Consider the following 14,913-nt stretch of genomic DNA (forward strand, 5'->3'; position numbering starts at 1 on the left):
ATACATATCTGCATTCCATCATTAATAGGACTGTTGATTCAAATATATAGTTTATGCATGAACAAAATATTTCTGAGTCAAATCTCTGACTGGTATACTATTAATAAATGAAACTCTCTGTGTTGGAGACCACCTTCAAATATTATGTTTGCTATCGACAATCACTTTTAAGAGTCATGGTAAGTTTCTGTTATAAATATGCATTTTAGAAAGCAAGTTCATAATATAGACATTATTAAAGAAAATTGGGTTTAGTGAAAAAGAAAATCCATTCTCTTTTAAGTGTATCTTTTCTTTCTAACACTCTTCTGTACTGACAGAACATGCCAAGTGCCAGCTGCTCACAGCCCTCTTCTGAGGGGGAATCATCTTTCTCAAAGCCTCCGCAGAAACAGCAATCATTGGTGTGCATCCATCAAGTGTGGCCTTCTCCTGCCTCCATGATCGCATCCCAGCAGCCCCTGGGCACCATGAAGGAGCACCCAGGCAGCCGGCAGGTGTGCAGACCCACAGCGTGCCAGAGGCCTGGTGTGGCAGTCCTCTCCAAACAGGAATAATGGTGACCACCTGGGCCAATCAGAGTCTCTTGGGGAAAATTCCCATGTTTCCATGGGCAGAGTTAGCCATCTGCAGCAGTGATGGAAGGCAAAGGAAGCCCGGAGGGAAAGCTGAGTCAGAGGAAGCAAGGAGGAAGCAGGAACTGAACAGAAAAGCAACAAAATAGAGGAAAAAAAGAAAAGGGTGAAGGTATCAGTTAGAGCAGCAGAAAACGAGGTCACTAGGGGTAGTCATCAGAGAAGGCAATGGCACCCCACTCCAGTACTCTTGCCTTGCAAATCCCATGGACAGAGGGGCCTGGTGGGCTGCAGTCCATGGGGTCGCTAGGAGTCGGACACAACTGAGCAACTTCACTTTATTTTTTCACTTTCATGCATTGGAGAAGGAAATGGCAACCCATTCCAGTGTTCTTGCCTGGAGAATCCCAGGGATAGGGGAGCCTGGTGGGCTGCCGTCTATGGGGTAGCACAGAGTCAGACACGACTGAAGTGACTTAGCAGCAGCAGCAGGGGTAGTCGTCAGGTCCCCTCTCATATTTAATTCACTAGCTCCTCCCCAATATTTAGGACTTCCCTGGTGGCTCAGACAGTAAAGTGTCTGCCTATGATGTGGGAGACCCGGGTTTGATTCCTGGGTCGGGAAGACACCCTGGAGAAGGAAATGGCAACCCACCCCTGTACTCTTGCTTGGAAAATCCCGTGGACAGAGGATCCTGGTAGGCTATGGTCCATGGGGTCGCAAAGAGTCGGACACGACTGAGCCACTTTACTTTCACTTTCCCCAATAATTAATTCACCAAAAACTCACATTCATTTTGCTCCTAAATATCCACTATTCACCCAGAGCTCTCTGGGTGAGGGTGTACACCCTCACCACTCAGGTCAAATCTACCATGATGTCCCTCTTGGACTACAGCAAACACCCTCCAGCTGTCTCCAATGCTCCCCGCTCTCCACTCTCTGCTGCTGCTGCTAAGTCATTTCATTCATGTCCGATTCTGTGTGACCCCATAGATGGCAGCCCACCAGGCTCCTCTGTCCATGGGATTTTCCAGGCAAGAGTACTGGAGTGTGGTGCCATCGCCTTCTCTGTCTCCACTCTCTACACATCATCTATTCCAGTCATGCCATTCTGTGTTTCTTAGAGACACACACACACACACACACACACACACACACACACAAACATTAAACCCATCAGTAGGAAAAATCAATTCGATCTAAATGGGGATGGCTTTCATATGCTAATTGGAGAAGGAAATGGCAACCCACTCCAGTATTCTTGCCTGGAAAATCCTATGGACAGAGGAGCCTGGTAGGCTACAGTCCATGGGGTCGCAGAGTTGGACATGACTGAGCGAGTTAACTTTCACTTCACATGCTAATACAGAAGAATATCTTTATGACCTCAGGGTAGAGAAGGAGTCTTAAACCAGAGACAAAAGGTACAAACCATAAAAGCAATACTGATCATTTCAACTATGTTAAAATTAAGAACTTTGTTTCCTAAATATATATATATATATATATATATATATTTATATATATATATTAAGGGCATATATATATATATATATGCCCTTAAGTCCAGGAAAGCTGGAGTAGGAAAACAAAGACTTATAACATGAGCAACAGAAAACATTTTTATCCAAAATACGTAAAGAACTCCTAAAACTCAGTAACAAAAGGACAGACAACTCAACAGGAAAAAAAAAAAAATGACCAAGAAGAAACTACAAGAATCACTTCACACAAAGAAGCAGGTCCAGATGCAGCAGGAGCCCCTCTCCCACATAGAAGCAGCACAGAGCATGTGGGGAGGAAGAACACCTCATAGGCAAAAAAAGAATAGGGTTCAGTGAGAAAGTCTTATGCCAGAGGGTACGAGTGGACAAAGGCAGGTCCTTCTTTCACCAGGTCACTCCTCTTGTCCCTCACCCCTGCTCCCTGGAGTTGCTCTCCCAAACGCGAAGGTACCACATCCTCCTCCTTCTCCCTTCTCGTGCAGAGAGTCCAGAGCCATTGTCGATTCCTCCCTCCACACCCCCCACCCCGCCCTAGCAACACCCTAGCAACAGGAAAGGCTCTGACAGTGGACGGCACATCCATCAGCGTGTTAGTGCTGTAAACGGCCCTTTAGGGAAGCTGTAAGAGGAGCCTGATGCCTGAGGGTAGTGAATGAAGGCAGGGTCCCGAGATACAAGTTCTCTACTCTGCCGATGCCTTGGGCAACTTTACCACTAGTTCTTGAGCCACAGGCTCTGCCACTGATCTCCTCTCTTGCCCCAAACCAAAGCAGCTTTCTACATTTCTGCACACAGCACATAGGCAAAGACTCAGTCGTGATGCGTTTAAAGATCTTTGATGCCACATGAAACGAAAAGGTAAAAGTTTCCTAAAGATCTCCTTTCAGGGTCATGACTCCAGAGGAAATGATGGACTTCCAGAGCCACAGGACTTTATAGCTATTTTTATTGCATCATTAATGTAAAAAAAAAAAATCTGATTTCAAAGTCATTGACGGGGTGGTATTACACTTTTGTATAGGTGAAGTAAAAAGATTATTTCTTCAGTAGTGATTATTTTTCCAGACAGTAACAGCAGTTTCAGAGCAGCCACCTTCTCTGTTGTGACAATACAATGTCAGAGAAATGCTTCCCAGTCACTCCGTGTTTACACTAATTTGAAGCTGCCAATTTTGTCAGATCCTTGTCAATAGAAAACAAAAATGTGCAAGCTGCTATATAATTATTGAAATTAAGTACTCACAGTCTCTAGATATTCTTCTAAATTATTTAAAGGATCCAATTCGCTTTTCCTTGTGAAAAAATAAAAGCCCTTGCATTCTTATGTTTGGGGACAATTCACACATGGAAAAGAGATCTAGGTACACAGCAGGCATAAGCCCACACTGCAAAAATATAATACAAAATTATTAAAAGGCTAATCAGCACCTTTTATCTAAAGACTCAAGGTATAGTTTAAAACTGGGTTGCTATCTAGGTCTCATACTTGAGGTTTTTTTCAAGATTTTTTTCTTTTTTGATGACCATTTTTTTAAGTCTTTATTGAATTTGTCACAATATTATTTCCGTTTAACGTTTTGATTTTTTGGCCATGAGGCATGTAGTATCATAACTCCCTGACCAGGGATGGAACCTGCACCCCCTGAATTGAAAGGGGAAGTCTCAACCACTGGGCTACTAGGGAAGTCCCTTGAAAGTTTTTTAAAACTCAGATCTGTCCTCTCTCTCTTTACCATTATCTCCAGATCATGTTTTTTGAGCTAGGGTTCTGCAATGCAGGAGACCTGGGTTCAATCTCTGGGTCAGAAAGATCCCCTAGAGAAGGAAATGGCAACCCATTCCAGTATTCTTGCTTGGAGAATTCCATGGACAGAGGAGCCTGGTGGGCTACAGTCCATGGGGTCGCACAGAGTCAGACACGACTGAGCGAGTAACACTTACACTCTGTCACCTATAAAAGGCACTGCTTCTAGTGACTTCAGGGATGACCTGCTTTTCTATTTCCCTTCTTTCTTTACTATGTGATTAGGTGGGTGAGATGGGGGAAGGTAGCTTAAAAAAAAAAGAAACCCTCTGGAAACCTGGGAATTTGCCATCTCTGCTTTGTAAAGGAAGCCCAGGCTTTCCCCAAAACATCAGAGATAGAACTTGCACTGCACCTCAGTTTGCTCAGCTGTAAAATGGTGAAAACTCAACATTCAAAAAACTAAGATCATGGCATCCAGTCTTATCACTTCATGGCAAATAGATGGGGAAACAATGGAAACAGTGACAGACTTTATTTTCTTGGGCTCCAAAATCACTGCAGATGGTGAAGAACTGACTCACTGGAAAAGACCCTAATGCTGGGAAAGACTGAAGACAGGAGGAGAAGGGGACAACAGAGGATGAGATGGTTGGATGGCATCACCGACTTGATGGACATGAGTTTAAGCAAGCTCCGGGAGTTGGTGATGAACAGGGAAGCCTGGCATGTTGCAGTCCATGGGGTTGCAAAGAGTCGGACATGACTGAGTGACTGAACTGAACCAAACTGAAAATGAGGGAATTAATTCCGGCCATGCCTATCTCACAAGATCTTTTTATAGCTCAATCTCAGCAAGGCTGCTTTCAGCTGATTGCAACACACCATTTTATTGTGGGAACCTAACATAGTAACTTTAGATAAAAGACCAGTAGGAGGTGGTTTAGCTGGTGGGATTTTCTGTATGTCCTCAATGAATTATATCCATGCACAACTACTAGGCCTGGACCTAAAACCAATCCCAATTCCTGCTTTCATTTGGAGGGAAAAAATTATAAACTGTCTGTCAGTCTTCATCGCCACCTAGTGGTTCATTGGCCAAATAACACCAAACTATCTAGTGGATTTGAAACACAGGAAAAGTAATTCAAACTACTAACTCCTGTAATCCACCACCTAATTAAATGTACCTTGGGGCCCCATTTTGAAAACTTATTGAAAGACAAATTATGTTGTGAATATGAAAAATAAATTCCTAATTCATCTTTATAAATTAAGAAATCTTTATAAATTAAGTAGTGCATACATTACATTAGCTTTTATTTGGTTGCACCATGCAGCATGTGGCATCTTAGTTCCCCAAACGCGGGTCAAACCACCGCCCCCTTCAGTGGAAGCACAGACTCTTAACCACTGGGCCACCAGGGAAGTTCCCCACAGCAGCTTTTTGAGAAACGGCCATACTATTTTGCACACCATTGTGGGAGGGGCATCATAGGGGTGGAGAGCGGGAGGGAGAAACTACCGGGTTTAAGACAAGCTCAAGGATTTACTCTACAACACGGGGAACACAGCCAGTATTTTGTAATAACTCTTAATGGAGTGTAACCTTTTAAAATTGTATTAAAAATAAAAATCCTAAAGAAATGCATCTATTTATCAACAGTTTTTCAGAGTAACTTGTAAAAACAAATTTACTGTCTGAAAGCACTTATAAGATTCTGTTAAGTAGCTCCACTTCTCTAAGAAAGGTCTCTAGGTAGAGGTAAAATATTAAAATCAATGTATAGATTAAACACATGTAGAATACAAGAGTGGCATTCAAAAATGGAAAAAAGAAATGTCCACTTCTTGGGCCCAAAAATTTTTTTAAGGGAGATCTTATTTTCCCACTTCAACAACCATTCCTCCACAACTGAAAGCAGTAATACTTCATTGTTATTCAAATTTATTCATAACTTTTCCCTTTTCTGAACTCTTGAAGTACGTATCTTATAGATACTTGTTAAAGGAGAAAGAAGAGCCCTTTCTTCATCTTGGCTGAGTCATTTCCCTGGGTAGTGGTAACTATTTCAACCATGAAAATGTTAAAGACTTCCCTATTCCCATGGAAGAAGAAGAACTAAAGAGCCTCTTGATGAAAGTGAAAGAGGAGAATGAAAAAGTTGGCTTAAAATTCAGCATTCAGAAAACTAAGATCATGGTCCCATCAGTTCAGTTCAGTCGCTCAGTCGCGTCCAAGTCTTTGCGACCCCATGAATTGCAGCATGCCAGGCCTCCCTGTCCATCACCAACTCCCAGAGTTCACCCAAACTCATGTCCATTGAGTCGGTGATGCCATACAGCCATCTCATCCTCTATCGTCCCCTTCTCCTCCTGCCCCCAATCCCTCCCAGCATCAAAGTCTTTTTCAATGAGTCACTTCTTTGCATGAGGTGGCCAAAGTACTGGAGTTTCAGCTTTAGCATCAGTCCTTCCAAAGAACACCCAGAACTGATCTCCTTTAGAATGGACTGGTTGGATCTCCTTGCAGTCCAAGGGACTCTCAAGAGTCTTCTCTTTTGCTGTCTCGCATACAGGGTCATTGTTACCACCTTTCTAATTAAAATAAATAAATTTATATTTTTTAAAAAAAAAAGAGTCTTCTCCAACACCACAGTTCAAAAGCATCAATTCCTCAGTGCTCAGCTTTCTTCACAGTCCAACTCTCACATCCATACATGACCACTGGAAAAACCACAGCCTTGACTAGACAGACCTTTGTTGGCAAAGTAATGTCTCTGCTTTTCAATACGCTATCTAGGTTGCTCATAACTTTCCTCCCAAGGAGTAGGCGTCTTTTAATTTCATGGCTGCAGTCACCATCTGTAGTGATTTTGGAGCCCCCCAAAAAAAGTCTCACACTGTTTTCACTGTTTCCCCAGATGCCATGATCTTCATTTTCTGAATGCTGAGCTTTAAGCCAACTTTTTCAGTCTCCACTTTCACTTTCATCAAGAGGCTTTTTAGTTCCTCTTCACTTTCTGCCATAACGATGGTGTCATCTGCATATCTGAGGTTATTGATATTTTCCCCGGCAATCTTGATTCCAGCTTGTGCTTCTTCCAGTCCAGTGTTTCTCATGATGTACTCTGCATAAGCAGGGTAACAATATGCAGCCTTGACATACTCCTTTTCCTATTTGGAACCAGTCTGTTGTTCCATGTCCAGTTCTAACTGTTGCTTCCTGACCTGCATACAGGTTTCTCAAGAGGCAGGTCAGGTGGTCTGTTATTCCCATCTCTTTCAGAATTTTCCACAGTTTATTGTGATCCACACAGTCAAAGGCTTTGGCATAGTCAATAATGCAGAAATAGATGTATTTCTGGAACTCTCTTGCTTTTCCCATGATCCAGCAGATGTTGGCAATTTGATCTCTGGTTCCTCTGCCTTTTCTAAAACCAGAATGAACATCTGGAAGTTCACGGTTCACGTATTGCTGAAGCCTGGCTTGGAGAATTTTGAGCATTACTTTACTAGCGTGTGAGATGAGTGCAATTGTGCAGTAGTTTGAGCATTCTTTGGCACTGCCTTTCTTTGGGATTGGAATATCACTTTATGGAAAATAGATGGGGAAACAATGGGAACAATGACAGACTTTATTATTTTAGCTCCAAAATCACTGAAGATGGTGACTGCAGCCATGAAATTAAAAGACACTTGCTCCTTGGAAGAAAAGCTATGATCAACATAGACAGCATATTAAAAAGCAGAGACATTACTTTGCCAACAAAGGTCCATCTAGCCAATGTTATGGTTTTTCCAGTAGGCATGTATGGATGTGAGAGTTGGACTATAAAGAAAGTTGAGCGCCAAAGAATTGATGCTTTTGAACTGTGGTGTTGGAGAAGACTCTTGAGAGTCCCTTGGACTGCAAGGAGATCCAACCAGTCCATCCTAAAGGAGATCAGTCCTGAATATTCATTCAAAGGACTGATGCTGAAGCTGAAACTCCAATACTTTGGCCACCTGATACAAAGAACTGACTCATTGGAAAAGACCCTGATGCTGGGAAAGATTGAAGGCAGGAGGAGAAGGGGACAACAGAGGATGAGATGGTTGGATGGCATCACAGACTTGATGGACATAAGTTTGAGCAAGCTCCAGGAGTTAGTGATGGACAGGGAAGCCTGGCATGCTGCAGTCCATGGGGTCACAAAGAGTTGGACATGACTGAGCAACTGGACTGACTGATTCCCATGGAAATATATCCATCATGGTACTCAGAGGTCATTGCTCCATGGATGATTACCCAAGGCTCCTGTTTAGCAGGGAGCCAGAAACAGGACCAGGCTCTTGGAGACTCACAATGGGAAGAACTCTGGGCTGAAGACCTGGGACCCATCTAACCCATTCAGGATTATCACTTCATTATTTCCTCAAGGCCCTTATCCCCACTGTGTCCAACAGTGAAACAAATTCCAACCCTAATCATATCAGTCTTTTTGAAAGGTCTTGAAAAAATGGTGACAAAGAGAAGAAAACACATGACACACTCACTTTTTAGAAGTGAGGGTGTCTCTTCTCCTGAGAATTTCATTCATCATGAAAACTGTCCCCCAAATTCTCTTCCATAAAACCCCAGCCTGTTTCTCTTCCATTCTAGGTCTTTCCACTTTTGCTGTGAACAGCTACATAGCCCTTCAATGAATGGAGGAAGCTAGTTCTAGAGAGACAGGAGAAAAGTCAGGGGATTGCAGAGGCTAGAAAAGCGGCTTCAAGAAGGAGGTGCTCAACATCATCCCAGATTTTGGTGAGTGAATTAACCCATTATAGTCTGCATTTTGCTCCTTCCTTTCTCCATGATAGCAGCCTAAATGATGCACTGGTCCAAACATTGTGTAGTTCTCTTACCGGATGCCTTGACTAAGGATGGTCAACCTCTCACTTAAACAGCTGTCCCTCCAGACTGAGTAAGGGCTTCCCAGGTGGTGCTGGTGGTAAAGACCCCACCTGCCAATGCAGGTAGACATAGAGACATGGGTTCAATCCCTGGGTTGGGAAGATCCCCTGGAGGAGGACATGGCAACCCACTCCAGTATTCTTGCCTGGAGAACCCTCATGGACAGAGAAGCCTGGTGGGCTACAGTCCACAGGGACACAGAGTCAAAAAGACTGAAGCGACTGAGCACACACATATGAATTTGTAGGTGACACGTTTCAGACCACAGCAGAAGGTCATAGCCAGGAAGAAAAGTGACCTTGTCTGTTATGAAGTGGTAATGCCAGACTCACCTGCCGCCATCAAAGCCTTCCTGAAATTCTTGGTCCTGGATTCGCAACTGATGCCGAGATGAGCAGAACTCTAGTCCTGATCCTGCTGGATGGAAAGCCTTCTTCTGTGAGGCTGCTCCCATCTGGTCTATCCACTGGGGAGGGGGCTGGTACAGGTTGGGATTCACCAGAAGTCCCAAAGGCTCTTCAGAAGATCTATCCAATTTGGTCAGTGGTTGGTTCAAGGTTCCATTGGCAATGGCATGTATTGCCTCATCTAGTTTGCTGTGATATTCAGCTAGAGGATCTTCGTCTTCCACAATTTTCCTGCCTGCAAAATCAATGGTGATCTTCTTAGAGAGCCGAGAGGCATGTCGAAATTCTCTCAGCTCCTCCTCTCGCTTCTGTATGGCCTCCCGCTCAATTTTGGACAACCACTGGTTAGAATCACTAGCAAAGTAATCTGACTCATCATCAATGACTTGGGTCCTTCGAATGCTAGTTCTGTCAAACTCTAGCAGCTTGTCTTTATGCTTGATAGCCTTCTCCAGACCAGATTTAAATCGCAATTCTTGATGAGGAAGAAGGTCCTTGGTAGAGATGTCCACTTTCCCAGAATTCTCTGTCCCTGACATGAGCTTCTTCAGTAGTTTCTGGCTCTTGTTTGAGTCACGCTGTAAAATATCTCGTTCTTCATGAGTACATACCAGAGAACCACAAAATAAGCAGGGGCCAGAACCCTCTTGTTCACAGACAATCCGCCCACAGACCAGACAGTTGTTGATCAGTTTGTGCTTCTGGCCCAGACAATCACAAGGGTGGCGACCTGGAATCAGGACTCCAGAAGTTAGTCAGAGCACCGCAGTCTCTAGGAGGAGGAAAAGGAATGGTGGGAACAGAACCAGAACCTGTTGGGTCACCCCCTTATGACACGCTGTGTGCCTTTCTTCCAGCTGATCCTCCCAGCAACCTCACCAGGTTACAGCTGTGGAGACTGTGGCTCAGAGAGAGAAGATGACTTGCTCCTTCACACTGTACTCACAGTCCCTGCCGAGCTGGGATTGGAGGGCTTCTTACCACAGTCGTGAGGGGGCAGAAGCCCACAGCCCGCCTCAGGAGCAAGCCCTCCACACTGGAGGGCCTAGCCAGCCCTGCAGGGGTGTTTCCTCTGACTCGAGGCTTCCTCACAGTAAAAGCGAGCTAGTGCTTCATCCACAAGGTTGCTCAGAAGACTAAACGAAATCACAGTGTGAACCAGCAGGCCCGAGCCAGCACTGAACCAGGCCGGTGCCACTCCTCAGCATCCCCCTGAGAGCCCACACCGCGCTGGGAAGGCAGCTTTGCTGAAAATAACTAAGCATTGGCCAGCCCTCCATGTGGAAGATGATAGAGGACAAAATAAATGAAAATATCATTCTTTCTATGAATACTCACCCAGCCAAAAAGCTTTGCTCCTCCAGTCAGGCGGATCTTAAAGTCAGTCAACAAGCCCCTTGCCTCAGAACATCGGTCCCAGCCTTCAAGCTTCAGGCTTCAGCTCAGGCACTGGCCTCCCCCGCCCCCCACGCCCAGCCTCAGGTATACTCTCAACTCCTCCTCTGGCTCACGCCCCATGTCAAGTGGGTGCCATTGTTCCTGCCTCAGAAGTGCCTCTGGGTCAGGTCCTCTCTCCTCATCAACCCACATGGCCTCGCTGGGGTCCCGAGCATCTCTCACCTGCAGGCACTGCACGGGCCTCCTTACAGTCTACTGCTCCAGGCTCGCTTCTGGGCTGCTGCCGGGCCTTCCTCCCACACTGCCTTACCCATCACTGTCCTGCTTAAGCACATCCATCGTTATTAACACATCCTTGGCGTTCCGCCCCGACACAGGTCATCCCGCCATGCCAGGACTCTTCGGCTCTGTCTCCTTGCATGTGCTATGCCTCCAACCCCACCCCTCAAATGCCCTTCACCCTTTTTTCCCAGCAAGCTCCTCTCGGTTCTCCCAAGCAGCTCCCATGGCACACAACCCAAGTCTTCACTTGACTCCCTCAGCACCCTGCTAGTTTTTGCAGCACTCAGTGACCATTTCCCACACTGCAATGCAATCAGCTGTATCTGCTTGTCTTCCCTACCAGATTATGAGAGCCTGGAGAGCAAGTACTGTACCCATCTTTTCTCCATAGTGCCTGACCAACAGATGCTCCATAAGTGCTTGTTGACTGACAGAATGCATGAGGTCCCTGTTCCTTCTGCTGTGAGTAAAGATCTATATGTTACAGTTGACGCCCAAAGTACCCAACGTATGCTTTTCCCTCTTTCCCTGTATTAACTCATCTTTCTGAAGATGAACCCCTAGAAATCAACTTCTTGGAAAGTTTAGGCTTCATCTCAGGTGCCCCTGTAGGTCTTGTGCTGGCTGATTTCCCAATGCATCAGGCTCCACACACAGCTGCCTCAGCTCTGTGGCTCTGCCTGTTGGATCTGCTTTGTCAGCGGGGATGAGGGTAAGAAAGAAGCTGCACCTGGCTTCACAACTCAGATGTGTTTTCTTGGATGTCCGGGATGCTGAGGTATTTAACAAGCAAATCAGCCTCGGGATTCAAATACGCAGTTAATAAATCTTGAAAGAGATACAAATCAAAATCCTCTCGCAGAGCCTGTAGGCAAAACCCATGCTTTCCCTAATCCTCCCTAACCCCCAAGGATCACTTTCCACTCCCACCAAGGCATGTATGTGGGGTTAGGGCCAGGTTGCAGGAAATACTGCCCTCTACAGATGCACCATCATCTTCGGCCGGAAGAGGTCCTCTTGGAGGTTTCCTAACTCTATGCAAAGTAGTCTAGCCAAAGAACAAGTCACAGTGCTGGAGGTGGTATGCCCTGCTTAAATGACAACAGCACCTTTTCCTGCCAAGTGTGTATCCAAGCTTCCTATCAACCCAGCCTGGAGCCGAGAGCACACAAGTCAGGGTAAGCGAGGCCCTGTGGACCTGGTAAGTTGAAAAGCCCTCCTTTAAAATCTGCTTTGCCCTTGGTGTTAGCTCTATTTTTATTTTTTTACTAGCACTGGTCTCTCTCAAACAAGGACTCTGACCAGACTTCAGGAGTTAATGCCAAGTCAAGGCAGAAACTAACACTCAGCTGAGGCCGTGATGCTCTGCTAGCCACTCTGTTTCCTCCTAGGGGAAGGAGAAGCAGGAAGAGCTGTGCTCCCCCGGGAGATGGAGAAGCTGGACACCAACATCTCAGAGGAAGGAAGATCCTGCCATCTCTCCGAGCACTACAAGCAAGTCTACCTCTCCCTGACCTACAGCGTCATCTTTGTGCTGGGGCTGCCCCTGAATGGCGCCGTCCTGTGGCTCTCCTGGCGCCAAACCAAGCGCTGGAGCTGTGCCACCATCTACCTGGCGAACCTGATGCTGGCGGATCTGCTGTATATATCGACGCTGCCCTTCCTCATCGTCACCTACTCCCTGGAGGACACCTGGCCCTTCGGGGAGCTGCTCTGCAAGCTGGTGCGCTTCCTGTTCTACACCAACCTCTACAGCAGCGTCCTGCTACTGACCTGCATCTCCGTGCACCGCTTCCTGGGCGTGTGCCACCCACTGCGCTCGCTGCCCTACCGGACCCGCCGGCACGCCCTGCTGGGCGCCACTGCCACGTGGGTTCTGGTGGTCATCCAGCTGCTGCCCACCCTGATCTTCTCTCACACAGACGACATCGACGGCCAGATGATCTGCTACGACACGACCAGTGCAGATCACTTTGACAAGTTTTTCGTCTATAGCATGGTCCTGATGTTGTCCAGCTTTGTCCTGCCCTCCTTGGTTATCTTGGTGTGCTACTCACTGATGGTACGGAGCCTGGCCACACCAGTGGAGACCCTCACGAGGGTGGGTGGCGCAACCCGGGCCAAGTCCATCCGGACCATCCTGCTGGTGTGTGGCCTCTTTGCCCTCTGCTTCGTGCCCTTCCACATCTCGCGCTCCCTCTACTTCACACTCCGCTTCCTGTCCTCAGGCAACTGCCAGCTCCTGACAGTGGTCAGCCTGGCCTACAAGGTATGGAGGCCTCTGGTGAGCCTGAGCAGCTGCCTCAACCCAGTCCTCTACTTTCTGTCAGGTGGGAACAGAGTCAGGCTCTTCCAGGAACTGGGGCACAACAAGGTGGGTGAGCACCCAGCTGGAGCCAAGGGACAGAGACCCGGGGGTGGGCAGGTCTGGGTCCTGCCGAGATGAAGTTCAGGGGGAAAGCTCCAAGATGCTGACAATGACTTGTCTGAACAGAGTCACGAGCTAGGGGGAGAGAGAGGTCTCCTAGTGGTGTCCTAAAAGGATTTTAATTTTGATGCTAAGTGATTTTAAAATAATAATATGGAAAGAGCTACCAACACAAAGGAAAACGTTCTTAATGAAGCTGACATTTATCTCTCATCATTCAGATTTCAGCTCACACGACACCTTCTCCAGTCACTCCTGCCACCCTAGCCAATGTTGACCTCTCTCCCCCAAAACCAATCAATCTCTATTATATTTCCCAATTTGTTGTCATTATTGTAACACTTATTAGGACCTGGACTTGTTCGTTTACTTATTCATGGTTTCTTCCCCCTAGAATGGAGGATCCAATAGGACAGGGACCTCATCTGAGTGCTGTCCCCTAACAGCAGCCTCCACAGCAGGGCCCAGCACACAGTGGAGTACAATAGGGGCTGAATGAAGAAGTGGGCGGCTGGCTGGATAGATGGAGCCCTTAATATGTAAGAGCACTTTATAAGAAATAACTCATTTAATCCTCCCAACAGTCCCTGGAGGCAGGAGCTATTGTTAGCCCCTCTGGCAGATCAGGAAACTGAAGCACAGAGCTTAAAGTAGCTTATCCAAGGTCACCCAGCTGGAGAACACCCAAATCATAGTGCTGGACGGGAGCTTTGAACCCAGGCACTGGCTCTGAGGAACACAGCCCTAAGATTGAAGCAGATGGCCCAATCCCAATACTCATCAAGAGCAGGCTGAGTTTTCGTTGACAGTACCAGCTCACCTGTTTACATAACTGCTGTAACCTGAAGACAACTATAGCGGTCCCCAACCTTTCTGGCATCAGAGACTGGTTTCATGGAAGTCAGTTTTTCCATGGAGCAGGGGTAGGAAGGGATGGTTTCAGGGTGATTCACGTGCATTTATTGTGCACTTTACTTCTATAACATCAGCTGTACCTCAGATTATCAGGCATTAGATCCTAGAGGTTGGGGACCCCCAGTACACAGGATGTGCTCTTTTACTATGCTTCTTAACCAGAGTTCTGATTAAGGTCAGAAAAAGCTCTGCAAGGTAAAGTGGTTGCAGAAATGATGATCCACCTTATTCACATGTGAACATAATGTCTCAGTTTATGACAGAAAATTCTACCACTGTCTTAAATCACAAGATGATGCTCATCTTCTTTAAAAAAAAAAAAAAAAGTAATACAAAAACAGAAAAGATCTTTAAAAAAAAAAAACCTCTTATATTTAAACAATAATGATCTCCAAGGAGCTCTCAGGTCTAAACATGCATGATTTAATAATTCATTGTAATCTCTATATGAAGAGGTGGATAAGCGTTTTTCATAAAAGCTAAAGTGTAACCCCTCATTACTACCCTGACTCTATTTACAGGGAACGTCTGAGTAAACCACATACATGTCTAAATTTAAAAATTTTATTCTAAAAGTGCCGTTTATTGCTTTCAAGGGCACACAATAATTAGAACTAGACTAAGTGTTGCCTAGCAGAATTCCTTCAGATAATTAGTTTAATGAATAGGCAAGGATGTTTTCTAATTAGCAGGTCAGCTGTTTCTATATAAATA

The 14,913-nt window shown here is 45.8% G+C and overlaps 2 protein-coding genes across 2 annotated transcripts; one reads left to right on the top strand and one right to left on the bottom strand.

The window, feature by feature from the left end:
• Positions 1–3,243: 3,243 nt before the first annotated feature.
• Positions 3,244–9,931, bottom strand: LOC129644500 (activating signal cointegrator 1-like; the record flags this gene model as incomplete). Its single annotated transcript, XM_055570106.1, has 2 exons — positions 3,244–3,265; positions 9,102–9,931. Coding segments are annotated over 2 exons (837 nt in total), but the record flags the coding sequence as incomplete, so codon positions are not given.
• Positions 9,932–10,514: 583 nt separating this feature from the next.
• Positions 10,515–13,442, top strand: LOC129643964 (P2Y purinoceptor 3-like). Its single transcript, XM_055569226.1, is given in 7 exon segments — positions 10,515–10,658; positions 11,200–11,318; positions 11,841–12,034; positions 12,248–12,879; positions 12,882–13,180; positions 13,182–13,251; positions 13,253–13,442. Coding segments are annotated over 5 exon segments (1,194 nt in total). The 5' UTR covers positions 10,515–10,658; positions 11,200–11,318; positions 11,841–11,952; the 3' UTR covers positions 13,364–13,442.
• Positions 13,443–14,913: the final 1,471 nt, after the last annotated feature.

Source organism: Bubalus kerabau, chromosome 2, assembly GCF_029407905.1.
Source record: "Bubalus kerabau isolate K-KA32 ecotype Philippines breed swamp buffalo chromosome 2, PCC_UOA_SB_1v2, whole genome shotgun sequence".
Taxonomy (NCBI): domain Eukaryota; kingdom Metazoa; phylum Chordata; class Mammalia; order Artiodactyla; family Bovidae; genus Bubalus; species Bubalus kerabau.